This window comes from Chiloscyllium punctatum, chromosome 6, assembly GCF_047496795.1.
Source record: "Chiloscyllium punctatum isolate Juve2018m chromosome 6, sChiPun1.3, whole genome shotgun sequence".
Taxonomy (NCBI): Eukaryota; Metazoa; Chordata; class Chondrichthyes; order Orectolobiformes; family Hemiscylliidae; genus Chiloscyllium; species Chiloscyllium punctatum.
The window spans coordinates 6,490,810-6,505,684 of NC_092744.1; the positions used below are offsets into that span (position 1 = coordinate 6,490,810).

Here is a 14,875-nt window from a genome sequence, read left to right on the forward strand (position 1 = left end):
TAGAACCATGTAACGTGATGGGGGCCTGGGTTCAAATCCTATCACAGAACTTGATTTGAATAAAACCATGAAATTAACAAGTGAGATGAGAACCATGAAACTGTTGTTGATTGTCAGAAAAATCCATCTGGTGCACTAATGAAAGAAACAGCCATCCTTACCTGGTCTGGCCTACATGTGACTCCAGACCCACAGCAACATGCCTGACTCTTAACATTTAGGGAGGGGTGATACAAATGCTGGCCTGGCCAGTGATGTGCACTTTCTCTGAATGAATATAAAGATCCAAACTCTCAAATCAATTGATTGGGTGTTCACAAAAAGTTACTTCTGAAATGTCAATGCAGGAATTACATAAGAAATCTGCATACATCAAGGGCAATGAGATATCTATCAGATAATATGATTTAACAATGTTGTTCAGAGAAAAACTTTGAACACAGAACATTATAGCACATTACAGGCCCTTCAGCCCTCGATGTTGCACTGACCTGCGAAACTAATCTGAAGCCTATCTAACCTACACTATTCCATTATCATCCATATGTTTATCCAATGACCATTTAAATGCTCTTAAATTTGGTGAGTCCACTACTGTTGCAGGCAGGGCATTCTACGCCCTTACTACTCACTGAGTAAAGCAAGTACCTCTAACATCTGTCTTATATCTAGCAATTTAAAGCTATGTCCCCTCGTGCTAGCCATCACCATCCAAGGAAAAAGGCTCTCACTATCTAATCCTCTGATCATCTTGTATGTCTTTATTAGCTTTCAACCTTCTTCTCTCTAATGAAAACAACCTCAAGTCCCTCAGCCTTTCTTCCACACCAGGCAACATCCTGGTAAATTTCCTCGGAAACCTTTCACATCATTACTTTAATGCAATGACCAGAACTGTACACAATACTCCAAGTGAGGCCGCACCAGAGTTTTGTAACGTTGCAACATGACCTCATGGCTCTGAAATTCAATCCCTCTACTAATAAAAGTTAACACACCGTATGCCTTCTTAACAATCTTGGTGACAACTTTCAGGGATCTATTTATATGGACATCGAGATCTCTCTGCTCATCCACACTACCAAGAATCTTACCATTAGCCCAGTACTCTGTATTCCTGTTCCTCCTTCCAAAGTGAATCAACTCACACTTTTCCGCATTAAACTCCATTTGCCACCTCTCAGCCCAGCTCTGCAGCTTATCTATGTCCATCTGTAACCTGCAACATCTTTCAGCACTACCCACAACTCTTACCAAATTTGCAATTTGCAGGTACCACCTGCAAATTTGCTAACCCATTCTTCTGTGCCCTCATTGGGTTATTTATAAAAATGACCAACAACAGTGGGCCCAAAACAGATCCTTGCAGTACACCACTAGTAAATGAACTTCAGGACGAACATTTCCCATCAACCACCACCCTCTGTCTTCTTTCAGCTAGTCAATTTCTGATCCAAACCACTAAATCACCCTCAATCTCATGCCTCTGTATAGGGAACCCTATCAAATGCTTTAATGAAATCCATTTGCACCACATCAACCCTCATCCACCTGTTTGATCACTTTCTCAAAGAACTCAGTAAGGTTTGTGAGGCACAGCCTACCCTTCACAAGAATACTGGTCGCTACCCTGCACCTTTTTCAAATGTTGACTTGAGTTTGAGTCCAAATCTAATGTCAATTGGAAATTTGAGCATTGTGAGGTTTTAACCATTTAGCCAGTTGTAGTAACAATCCTGATAATATCAGCAGTGGTACACCCTTCAGTCAAGGTCATAATAAAAGATACGTGTGTACGGACCAAATCCTCCACGGGGTGGAATACTTAAGAATGAATGAATCCTGCCTCATGTCAGCAATCAAATTTTAGAAGATGAGGTTTGGATTCAATGCTGTAACTGGGTACCAGGAGAGTTTCAGTTCTACAAAAGCACACTTTCATTTACAAGAAGCATTTTGCACCAGATAAATAAGGTAAAACTCAAGATTAGAAACAATAAGCTGGTTAGTCTGACCTCTGTCACTGGTACAATTTCAGAGTCCATTTGTAAGGATGGGATTGCAGAGTACTTGGAAGTGCATGGTAAAGTAGGGCTGAATCAAGGGGAGGTCATGCCTGACAAATCCGTTAGAATCCTTAGAGGAAGTAACATGCAAGTTAGACAAAGGAGAGCAAGGGGACATGATCTATTTGGATTTCCAGAAGGCCTTTTGACAAAGTGCCACCCAAGAGGCTGCTAAGTACGATAAGAGCCCATGGTGTGAGGGGCAAGTTACTGGCATGGATACAGGATTGTCATAGAGTCATAGAAATATACAGCATAGAAACAGACCCTTCGGTCCAACCCCTCCATGCCGACCAGATATCCCAACACAGTCTAGTCCCATCTGCCAGCACCTGGCCCACATCCCTCCAAACATTTCCTATTCATATAGCCATCCAAATGCCTCTTAAATGTTGAAATTGTACCAGCCTCCACCACTTCTTCTGGCAGCTCATTCAATACATGTACCACCCTCTGTGTGAAAAAGTTGCCCCTTAGGTCTCTTTTATATCTTTCCCCTCTCACCTTAAACCTATGCCCTCTAGTTCTGGACTCGCCGACCCCAGAGAAAAGGATTTGTCTATTTACCCTGTCCATGCCCCTCATAATTTTGTAAACCTCTATAAGGTCACCCCTCAGCCTCCGACGCTCCAGGGAAAACAGCCCCAGCCTGTTCAGCCTCTCCCTATAGTTCAAATCCTCCAAACCTGGTAACATCCTTGAAAATCTTTTCTGAATCCTTTCAAGTTTCACAACATCTTTCCGATAGGAAGGAGACCAGAATTGCAAGCAATATTCCAACAGTGGCCTAACCAATGTCCTGTACAGCCGCAACATGACCTCCCAACTCCTGTACTCAATACTCTGACCAATAAAGGAAAGCATACCAAACGCTTTCTTCACTATCCTATCTACCTGTGACTCCACTTTCAAGGAGCTATGAACCCGCACTCCAAGGTCTCTTTGTTCAGCAACACTCCCTAGGACCTTACCATTAAGTATATAAGTCCTGCTTAAGATTTGCTTTCCCAAAATGCAGCACCTCGCATTTATCTGAATTAAACTCCATCTGCCACTTCTCAGCCCATTGGCCCATCTGGTCAAGACCCTGTTATAATCTGTGGTAACCCTCTTCACTGTCCACTACGCCTCCAATTTTGGTCTCACCTGCAAACTTACTAATTGTACCTCTTATGCTTGCATCCAAATCAGTTATGTAAATGACAGAATGCAGACAGTAAAGGGTTTGTTTTCAGGCTGGCAACCAGTGACAAGTGGAGTTCCACAGGGGTCCATGTTGCAACCACAACCATTCACATCATATATTAAGGAGTGAATGAAGAAACTGAGGGCACCTGTTGCTAAGTTTGCAGATGACGCAAATATAGGTGGAGGGAAGGCAATGTTGAGGAGGTTAGGAGGCTGCAGAAGGACCTGAACAGGCTAGGAGAGTGGGTAAAGATGTGGAAATGGAATACAATGTGGCAAAGTGTAAGGTCATGCACTTTGGTAGGAATAATAGAGAGAAAGGCTTTGGAAATCTGAAGGACAAAGTGAGTTAGGAGTTCTAGTTCAGGATTCTCTTCAGGTTAACATGCAGGTACAGCTGGCAGTTAGGAAGGCAAATGCAATGTTAGCATTCATTGCAAGAGGGCTAAAACACAACAGCAGAAGAGATGAGCTGCTGAGGTTATATAAGGCTCTGGTCAGACAGGGTTTGGAACGTTGTGAGCAGTATGGTGGACCCTGTGTCAAAGGAAGGGTGTACTGGCTTTGGAGGGGGCCCAGAGGAGGTTTACAAGAATGATCCCGGGCTGAAGGACTTCTCATATAGTGAGTGGTTGATGACTCTGGGTTTGTACTCAATGGAGTTTAGAAGGATGATGGGGGATCCAATTGAAACTTACACAGTGGGTAGGGATCAGGATAGAGTGGATGTAGATAAAATGCTCCCAGTAGTTGGAGAGTCTAGGACCCAAGGGCACAGCTTCAAAACTGAAACAAGAAGGAATTTCTTCAACCAGAGGGTGGCTAATGTATGGAACTCATTGCGGCAAGGGCTGTGGAGGCCAAGTCACTGAGTGTGTTTAAGACAAAGGTAGACAGGTTCTTGATTGGTAAGGGGATCAAGGGTTACAGGGAGAGGCAGGAGAATGGGGTTGAACAATGTATCAGCCATGATCAAACGATGGAGCAGACTCAATAGGCTGAATGGCTTAATCCTGCTCCTATGTTTTATGCAATTACAATTAATAAAACAATTAATTGCATACAATATAATTTACCTTTCTAGGTATTCATTCAGAATTTCTTCAACTGCAGAAGAATATTGCCATTCATTCCCAACTTTTTTTGTATAACCAGGTACTTCTTCATTCTTTTTATTAAACTTCAGGTTCAGGCCAACATTTATTTTCTGCTCTCCAAGAGGACTGGGAAAACGAAGGTATTACATTGATTAAACCAAGTAGCATTTACATATTGCAATTCCAGCCGAAGGATTCATTTCACATTTAACTGGTATTGGCATTTGTGCTCTGGAGACAGGTCCAAGGCACATTGATGACATTTCAACCTCAGGAATTTTACTGGCCCTTAACCTGTTAATGAACCCAAATCAAAATTAATCTTCAACACATAATGTGCCAAATGTAGTCATTTAAAGATCCCAACCTGCAGACTTACCAGCCTAAAATGACCGCTGTAGTACATTTTATGTGCAGAAAATACGTTTAACAAAACTTCCATCTCCTCAACAGAGTTAAAACCAGAAAGCTGAATTACTAACTAGTATTTTGTGATGCAAGTCTCGAATAGAGTATTCTTGAGTGTACGATCACAGACCGTGATGATTAATCCAATTCTGTCATGTGGACACAGCCAATATTGCTATCATTATATAAGTTACATGCAAATATTTTGTGGCGATAGAAAATCAACAAAAACACATAGGAAGTATCAAAGAAGGCGTGCTTACTTTTGCTTTGATCCTCTCCCAATAAATAAACTTCCCGTTAACCTTGAAACAAGATACCCAGTAACTCCAAGTCGACTGGCCAAAACGTATCCAGGGTTATATTTTGTGGAATATTTCTGGAACAAAGTAAAATATTCTTAGATATGAAATGGCTTGTTTGAAATAGAATTACTTAAATAATTATAGTTCCCATTGTGCAAATTCTTGAAATAAATACTTCAATGTTTAAGAATGCTTAGAATACAACCAAAGAAATGATTAAAGAATTAGTCCATGGACAATTAGGTTTGACGTTTACTCAGAGTGACATAATCTCCATGAAAAGTGGGAGAGATAGGAGATCCAGAGTAGGTAATGAAGGAGGCAAATGGTATGCTCAGCTCCACAGCAAGAGGATTTGAGCACAGGGGCAGGGATGTCTTATTGCAATTATACAGGGCCTTGGTGGGATCACACCTGGATTGCTATACACAGGTATGGTCTCCTTATCTCAGGAAGGATGTTCTGGGTATAGAGGGAGTGAAACAGAGGTTTACCAAACTGATTCTTGGATGGCAAGACTGATATATAAATAGAGACAGGATCAGTTAGGAGTATCTTCAGTGGAGTTTAGAAGGAGAAGAGGTATCACTTAGAAACTTATAAAATTCTAACAATACTAAACAGGGTAATGCAGGAAGGATGTTCCCGATGACCAGGGAATCCAAAAACTACGGTCACAGTCTAAGGCAAAGATAGTGATTTAGGACTGAGGTGAGGAGAAATTTCTTCACCCAGACTGTGGTGAGTATCTGGAATTCTACGCCACAGATATTGGTTGTGGCCAAAGCATTAAATGTATTTAATAAAGAGGCGAATACAATTCTTAGGACTAAAAGGATCAAAAGGTTTGGGGAGAAAGTGGGAACAGGGAACTGAACTGGATAATCAACCATGATCATACTGAATGGTGGAGCAGGCCCGAAGGGCCAAATGGCCTACTTCTGTTTGTATTTTCTATCTTTCTTTGTCATAGCTATCTTTTGGTCTAGGTGTGGCACATAATTATCTCTTGCAAATTGCTGTGAAAATTTACATATGCTTACGGTGCAAGTATGCAACTTTTAAATGAACAACACAACAGGTGAACAAGACTCAGATGGAATCCACAAGCTATTAAACCCCATCGTGGGAAAGAATGTAGAGCGTTTTAACTGTCATGTCTGTAAGGTACCTATGTAGAAATTTCAGGTCAACCAACTTTGCTGAAAGACTTATTGACAGTGGGTTTTATGGACAGTCAGCAAATGAACGTTTTGTACTTACATGCTGGTTTTGTATGATTCCATCTAGCTGTGGCTCACATGGAACAGTGAAAACCACACGGATTCGGCCATCTTTCACAACATCAGAAGAGTCTTGAACCTATTAAAATACTCAAGCTATAGCTTCAGGCGTAATTTTTGATTCAAAATATGTTACAAGCATGTTCTTGACCTGATGTGTCTCATTTTACTGGCTTACAATCCATCTAAGAAAATGGTTATAACCGATAACAGTTATAGGAAGAAGATTAAAAAGCTTGCACATTGCATTAGTTTTAAATGCATCAAATTAATGACTTCCTGAGATGTCATCACTGCTCTCGAGTCTAATAGTACAGTCAATTCACACAGAGCAAGATTCTACAAATGGCAATGTGAGAAATGATGACCAAAATCTGTCAGGTGGGGTTGGGCAAGAGATTTGAAAGATGGCACTCGACAATAATGCAGCAGCCCATCAGTACTGTAATGAAGTTTTACCTTTGATTCAAGTCTTGGAATGGAGGTTGAATCTCAATCATTTCACTCAGCTGATAGTCTTGCCACCTGACCAAACTAACATAGATCTCAAAATAGATTCACTCATGCTCAAAGCAGAATGTCAAGTAGGCTTGTTTAAAGCATCCTTGTTTTGTTATCAAAATATTACAGGCTTCATGATCTACTTCTAACACATTATGCACACCAATGCATCTTAGTGAATGCTGTACTGTCAGCAATGTCAACCTAGCAATGAGACATTAAACTGAATCACAAATTCCTGTTCAACTGAATGCTGATGACTGATTAGCACTAGCCATGCTTGCTGGGTTGGGTTTTGTTAGGTAGAATATGGCTGTCACATGTACCTATCCAAGTCAAGTAATTCATTTTAAGTACGGTGCTTTGAGATATTTATGTAATAATATCCTAAACATACAGACACAGTTCCCATCTGCTTGCTCATACGCAAACTCAATTTCATCAATGCATGTAAAGCTAATACAGAATGCAATCTATTCAAGTTCATGAGTTTATAAATAGACTGGCATATTACGATTGGAGTCTGTTACTAAAATACAGCCCTATGGATAAGGATTCCATATCAATACTGCACTGAAATCATCACTATTCACAAAGGAGTTCGTCAGTGAGTATTGGCAGGCTTTACTTAAATGGGGACAACACAACTGATCACTATCCTTTTCTCCAGTTCCATGCCAGAGTTTCGACAGTGATCAGGAACCTGATAAATGTATCCTCATTTCAGCCCCACTCCATGATTTCAAAAGTGGAGTTGTTATCTGCTGCACATATGCTAGTGTTCCAGTCAAGATCAAAAGGTTGGTAAATGAAACTAGGATCTCTCAGGGTTTTAAGACTCAGTTATTCAGCCTGTGGGCATCGGTTTAGGTCAGTTGGCTGGTTTGCAATGCAGAGTGATTCTAATGGCATGGGTTCAATTCTTGCAGCAGCTGAGTTTACCATGAAGGACTCTCCTACTCAACTTCTAAGCCACTGTGGGGTGGCACGGTGGCTCAGTGGTTAGCACTGCTGTCTCACAGCACCAGGGTCCCAGGTTTGATTCCAGACTCGGATGACTGTCTGTGTGGAGTTTGCACATTCTCCCTGTGTCTGCGTGGGTTTCCTCCGGGTGCTCCAGTTTCCAAAAGATGTGCAGGTCAGCTGAATTGGCCATGCTAAATTACCCATAGTGTTAGGTGCATTAGTCAGAGGGAAATGGGTCTGGTTGGGTTACTCTTCGGAGGGTCGGTGTGGACTGGTTGGCCCAAAGGGCCTGTAGGGAATCTAATCTAATCTAATCTCCCCTTGCCTAAAATGTGTTGATCCTCAGGTTAAATCACCAGCAGGCATCTCTCTCAAATGAGCGAGAAGCCCTATGGTCAGGTAAGACCTAATTTCTATTCACCCTGTACATCCACTGAAGCACTGAAAGAAGAAAGTAAAAATTTTTTTGTTAAGTAAAAAGCTAAATCATGGAATTTCCAAACAATTTTAAACAGCCTTACTTCTGAAGTAAGTACATCTTCATTATAACAACAAATAACCCACACAATGTTAGAATTCCTGTTCCAAAATTAACTGACCTCTCCCATACAGCCATAGTAGGGTGTTCCCATCATGAACACCTTAATCCGGGGTGGAAATAATTCGTCCAATGAACTGAAGTGAGAGAAACTGGAATCAAATGATTTAAGGTTCTGAAAAAAAAAGTTCATTTAGAAATTATTACATCACTTTCAGACAATTCATAAGTTTCACAATCAGAATTATAACCTATCAATAAAACATAAGAATGAGGAGTACATCATATGGCCCCTCAAACCTACTCCACTATTCATTATGATCATGACCTCCTACTCTCTCATCATAACCCTCCATTCTTTCAATGTCTGTCTTCAACAGGCTCAGCAAGTGAGCATCGACAGATCTTTGCGCTGGAGAATCCAAAGACCCATCTCTCTCAATATACAGATGATTACACATCTCAGTCTTAAATGGTCAACTTCCCTCCCCCATGATTATGATCCAAGGTTCTGGACTCTCCAACCAGGGAAGACAGTCTCTTAGCTATTCTGCCAAAGCTTCTAAGAATTTTATATGTTTAAATGAGTCAGCTCTCGTACTAAGAGTTTAAATTTTGGCCCAATCTTTACAATCCAATTAACCATTGTTGCACTAATCCAAAAAGAATATTCCAAAGGTAATGGGCCAAAACTATATACAATACCCCATGCAGTCTTGCCAAAGCCTCATTTAATTGCAGTAAGACTTTCTTAATCTCCAAATTCCTTGCAATAAAAACTAACATATCATTTGTCCTTCTGTGTGAGAGGGCACACCCAAATCACTTCGCCATTCTTTAAGAAATATTCCACTTTTCCAATTTCACTCAAAAGATCCCAACTTACATTCTTTCCCAGTCATTTGAATCCTCTCATTATCCTTATAGCTTTTTAGCTTTCTAGCTCATCTCATTATCCTTACAACTTACATTCCCACCTAGCTTTGGGACTTGAATACATTACAATATATCCCTTCATTTAAGTAATTTATATGTAATTTATCTTATCTACATCAATTAATTCCAGTTTATCCATTCAGCCTGTTACATTCTCTGCATTCACCACCACTGTGGCCACCTCCTCAGACTCTCAGATGTAGGTCATCAGAAACTTAAAAGTGTCAGGTTTTAGTCAGAAAAACTTCACTAAAACTAATTACTCTAAGTTTCTCTCTTAAAAGATCCATGGTTTCTCAATTTCTGCTATTTTGTGTGCCTTTTCTTGTGACACAGAACAAAGTATATGCGTTGAACACAGAAAATTAGAAACTGGGGGGGAACAGACCTTTCATTATGCTCCACTATTCAATATGATCATGGTTGAGTCTATCTCAACGCCAAAAACCCACTTTCTCTCCAAAGCCCTTGATGTCTTTAATATTTAAAACCCATCAATCTTTTTCTTGAATATACTTAGTGGCCCAGCCTCCACAGATTCTTGTGGTGGCAAGTTCCACAGACTGACCATTTGCTGAGTGAAGTAATGTTTCCTCATCTCAGTCCTAAATGGCCTCCTCTATATCCTAAGACTGTGTCTCCTGGTTCGAGATTCTCCAACCAGGGGGAACATCTTCCCAACATCCAAGCTGTCCAGTCCTATGAAAACCTTACATATCTCAATCAGATCTCCTCTCATCCTTCCAAACTCTGGTAAACACAGTCCCAATTGAACTAATCTCTCCTCATTGGACAATTCTACCACCCCCAGTTTCAACCTCGTGAGCACGCACTGTACTCCCTCTCTCGCAAATATATCCTTTTTTATGGAGGGAGACCAATACTGCACACGGTAATCTATATGCAGTCTCAATGGCTCTGTTTAACTGCAGCAAGACATCCCTACTTCTGAACACTCATCCTCTCGCAAGGAAGGCCAACATACCATTTGCCACCCTAATTGTTTACCCAGCTCCCTATGTCCATTCATACTTCCCAAGTTATCACCATTTAAATGCCTGTTTTTCACACTGAAGTGTATCATTTCACATTTAACCATGTTACACCACACCTGCCATGCCTTAGGCCACTAATTCTGCTATTTTCTTATTCCCCAATATAATTTCTCTACCTTTGTCTCCAAGGGAGCCAAAATGCCTTTTGCTATTATTGACATTCTTGAAATCTGCTTTAATAAGTTTCACGAGTTTAGATTCAACTTCTAATTTGTCCTTCCTGATCAATTTAAAGATCTTTTGCTTTGTTTTAAACAAAAAATAAACTCTTCTAATCTTCAGGCTTCTAACTTTGGAAGCTGCTTCTTTTAATCTAATGCAATCCTTAACTTCTCCAGTAAATCAGGGTTGTACACACCAAAATAAGATTACATTTAAAGAACCAATAAAACCACAGCAAGGTGTTAAAACACCACACTGACAAACAAAGCAAAATATTATTTGATTAGCAACACTGTACTCTTTATTTTTGAATCCGTACCCTCACAATGGTCTGGTGAGCAAATGGTAGTACTTGCTTTGACCATTCCTTCTCTAAGGTAACGTCACCATTATGGCCAAATACGTATCGACGCCCAGTGAGAAGCTGTGCATACACAAGCACCGACGTTTCATTGATGAGGATTCCTTTCCTTTTGTGGTAACTGAAAAGTTTTTGTTTTAAAAAGACATGGATTTAAAAATCTTCAAAAAAATAGTAAATAAATTGAGCTGATTTGGATAGAGGCCTTAAGAAATTTAATTAATCAATCATTCCCACGCAGCAGGGTTGCTGTGATACCAGAACAATGTACACAAGCCACCATGGCATGTAGTTACGCAGCAAGTTTTATAATTAGTGCATGAGTTTATTTGGCTATTCAAAACATAACATATCTAATAATTTACATTCTAAGTAAAGGTTCAAACACATTCTGCATGTCTGCTTTTATTGTTTACCCTCAATAATGGGAGGAAACATCAAAGTGAAGTACTCTATGAGCCTTCTCAATGGCTAGTTTTATCTCGTACTACATACTGTGCACCATTTTCCTCAAACTAAAACCTTTCTACAGCTACGTTAAAAGATATATGTAGTGCCGCCAGTACTTCAATATACTGTTCATGCGCACTTTATAACCTGTAGTGCTGCTCAGCTCCTGCTGGTGGAGACAAAAAGCTAGAATTCTGCATCTTCTCCACATGGAATTTACATACAATTTCACAGCACAGAAACAGCCCACTTAGCCCAACAGGTCAATACTCTGTGTAAGCTTCTCTCCAACTTTGTTTCAACCTGTCAATATTTACTAACCTCGGTTGAGAAAGTGCTTCAATTATATCACTATATCTGCCCATGCTGCATTCTGCTGTCCCAACCAAACACAGTAATGAATGTCAGTGATTTACCTTATTGCACTAACAGATGACAATGAGCCCCCATGAATAAGGTACGATTAGCCCTTTTACACTGACTGGATAATTCACAGAAGGACAGAATAAAGTGAAAGCAAGGACAATGTGAAAAAAGGGACATTCTACTTATTTGATTCTTACTGGTAAGGTTTATCCTTATCGGAGCGACACTGCTTCCCTTTGTAAGCTTTCTGGCTAAAATGTATGTATTTAAATAATATGAAAAATAATCTGACATGCCTATATTTACTTACAATTCAGTTACATTATGTACTTCTTTGTGCCACATGCTTTGTTCAGTGCCTCCAAGGTAAACCACTTTAGTGGGTGGTGGAGATTTCTCAGTGTATACCTTCTGAACACCTGCAGGTTCTTCTAAATAATATCTATAAAATCAGTCAGATAATTAGGGTTAGCTCAGCTGGCTGGTTTACAATGCAGAGTAATGCTAACAGCATGGGTTCAATTCCCACACCAGCTAAGGTTACCATGAAGGACTCTCCTTTTCAACCTCTCTCCTCACCGGAGGTATGGTGACCCCCAAGTTAAACCAGCACCAGTCCTCTCTCTCTCTAATGAGACAGCAACACAATGGTCTGATAGTCAAGTTGACATAGTTCTTATTCGTTCCAGTTCTTGATCGAAAGAAACATTTCCTGGGAAATACACTATCATGTGACATTCCAAAAAGCTCGAGTGTGCTGCAGATGTGGACTAGTTGTAAAGACATAGCAGTATCTTCTGGTCAATGTTTGTTTGCCAACATTTAAAGCCAAAAAGATAACTAAGTGCACTACAGCATGAACATAACAAATTTTAATAGGAGATTAATAATTTCATATTGTTGTTGAAATGCTCTTCCAAGCTTTTGTGTAGTTAGTAACCAGTAGTTCGTGATTCCGCCTCAATGCAATGAAGTATTTGGACTTATGAATTTAAATTGCCTTAAAATTGCATTAAACAACATAACAGACTTACAAGACTAAAGGATATAGGAGTAAAAGTAGACTGTTTGGTCCATCATTTGGTCACGGCTGTTTCTCAACCCATTCTCCTGTCTTCTCCTTGTAACTCTTGATTTCCTGACTAATCAAGAGCTGTTATAAATGCACTCAATAGCTTGGCCTCCACAGCCCTCTACAGCAATGAGTTCCACAGATTCACCACCCTCTGGCTGAAGAAATTCCTCAAGGTCTCAGTTCTAAAAGGTCATCTCTTCACTCTGAGGCTGTGTCCTCGGCTCCTAATCTCTCCTACTTGTGAAAACATCTTCTCCACGTTCACTCTATCCAGGCCTCTCAATATTCAGTAAGTTTCCATCAGATTTACCCTTCAGGTTTCTCAACTTCATCGGGTATAGACCCAGGGTCCTCAACCGCTCCTCATATGACAAGCCCTTGGAATTATTATTAGGAATCTCATCTGGACCCTCCCTGATGTTGTTAGACAGCTGAATGGACATCTCTAACTTCAAATAACCTTGATCTTGCTTTGTGTACCTCCTGTTCATCCATAACCTTGTACGCCGCGCTCTGACTAAGCACCCTATAATCTGTATGTCCTTGTTTGCTATGATCTGCCTGTACTGCTCGCAATACATAACTTTTCACTGTACTTAGATTAATGTGACTACAATTCAAATCAAAAACAAAATGCCAACCTATCATTGAAGTTAGTACGATGAAGGGATGTAGGTTAGTCTGATCTTGGACTAGGATAGAAGGCCGGCACAACATCGAGGGGCAACGATCCAGTACTGCACTGTACTGTTCTATGTTCTATTCATCCTATACAGGGCCCAAAACTATTCTCAATATTCCAAGTGCAGTCTGACCACAGTCTTACACAGCCTCAGCAATATATCGCTGCTGTTATATTTTAGCCCTCTTGAAACAAATGCTAATATCGCATTAACTTCCTAAATGCCAACTGAACCTGCACGTTAACCTTAAGAGAATCCTGATAGTCAACATGGTTTTGCGAAGGGTAGGTCGTGCCTCTCAAACCTTATTGAGTTTTTTGAGATGGTGACCAAACAAGTGGATGAGGGTAACGTGGTTGAAGTGGTATGTATGGATTTCAGTAAGGCTTTTGATAAGGTTCCCCATGGTCGACTATTGCATGAAATACAGAGGCATGGGATTGAGGGTGATTTAGTCGTTTGGATCAGAAATTGGCTAGCTGAAAGAAGACAGAGGGTCGTGATCGATGGGAAATGAACATCCTGGAGTTCAGTTACTAGTGGTGTGCCACAAGGATCAGTTTTGGGGCCACTGCTGTTTGTCATTTTTATAGATGACTGAGATGAGAGTGTAGGAGGATGGGTTAGTAAATTTGCGAATGGCACTAAGGTCGGTGGAGTTGTGGATAGTACCGAAGGATGTTGCAGGTTACAGAGAGATATAGCAGAGCTGCACAGCTGGGCTGTGAGGTGGCAAATGGAGCTTAATATGGAAAGGTGTGAGGTGATTCACTCTGAAAGGAGTAACAGGAATACAGATTACTGGACTAATGGTAATATTCTTGGTAGTGTGGATGAGCAGAGAGACCTTTGCGTCCATGAGCATAGATCCCTGAAAGTTGCCACCTAGGTTGATAGGGTTGTTCAGAAGGCGTATTGGTAGAGGAATTGAATTTCAGAGCCATGAGGTCATACTGCAGCTGGACAAAACTCTGGTGCAGCCACACTTGGAGTATTGCATACAGTTCTGGTCACCACATTATAGGAAGGATGTGGAAGCTTTGGAAAGGGTTCAGATGAGATTTACTAGGATGTTGCCTGGTGTGGAGGGAAGGTCTGATGAGGAAAGGCTGAGAGACTTGAGGCTGTTTTTGTTAGAAGATGGCTGAGAGATGACTTAATAGGGGACATATAAGATAATCAGAGGGTTAGATAGGGTGGACAGTGAGAGCCTTTTTCCTTGGATGGTGATTTCTAACATGAGGGGACATAGTTTTAAATTGAGGGGTGATAGATACTGGACAGATATTAGAGGTAGTTTCTTTATTCAGAAACTAATAAGGGCATGGAACGCCCTACCTGTAACTGTAGTAGACTCACCAACTTTAAGGGTACTTAAGTGGTCATTGGATAAACATATGGATGAGAATGGAATAGTATAGGTTAGATGGGCTTG

General features: G+C 40.6%; 1 protein-coding gene across 5 annotated transcripts in view; it reads right to left on the minus strand.

Moving 5' to 3' along the window:
* xrn1 (5'-3' exoribonuclease 1) overlaps nt 1-14,875 on the minus strand; it is a 122,703-nt gene that overhangs the window by 55,274 nt on the left and 52,554 nt on the right. For all 5 annotated transcript variants that reach the window (XM_072571971.1, XM_072571973.1, XM_072571972.1 and 2 more), the window contains exons 21-26: nt 11,993-12,124; nt 10,825-10,987; nt 8,414-8,527; nt 6,328-6,426; nt 5,023-5,138; nt 4,331-4,477 (exon numbers count right to left, since the gene is read on the minus strand). In XM_072571971.1, coding sequence (XP_072428072.1) covers nt 4,331-4,477; nt 5,023-5,138; nt 6,328-6,426; nt 8,414-8,527; nt 10,825-10,987; nt 11,993-12,124 — 771 coding nt within the window. The remainder of the gene's footprint in view (nt 1-4,330; nt 4,478-5,022; nt 5,139-6,327; nt 6,427-8,413; nt 8,528-10,824; nt 10,988-11,992; nt 12,125-14,875) is intronic.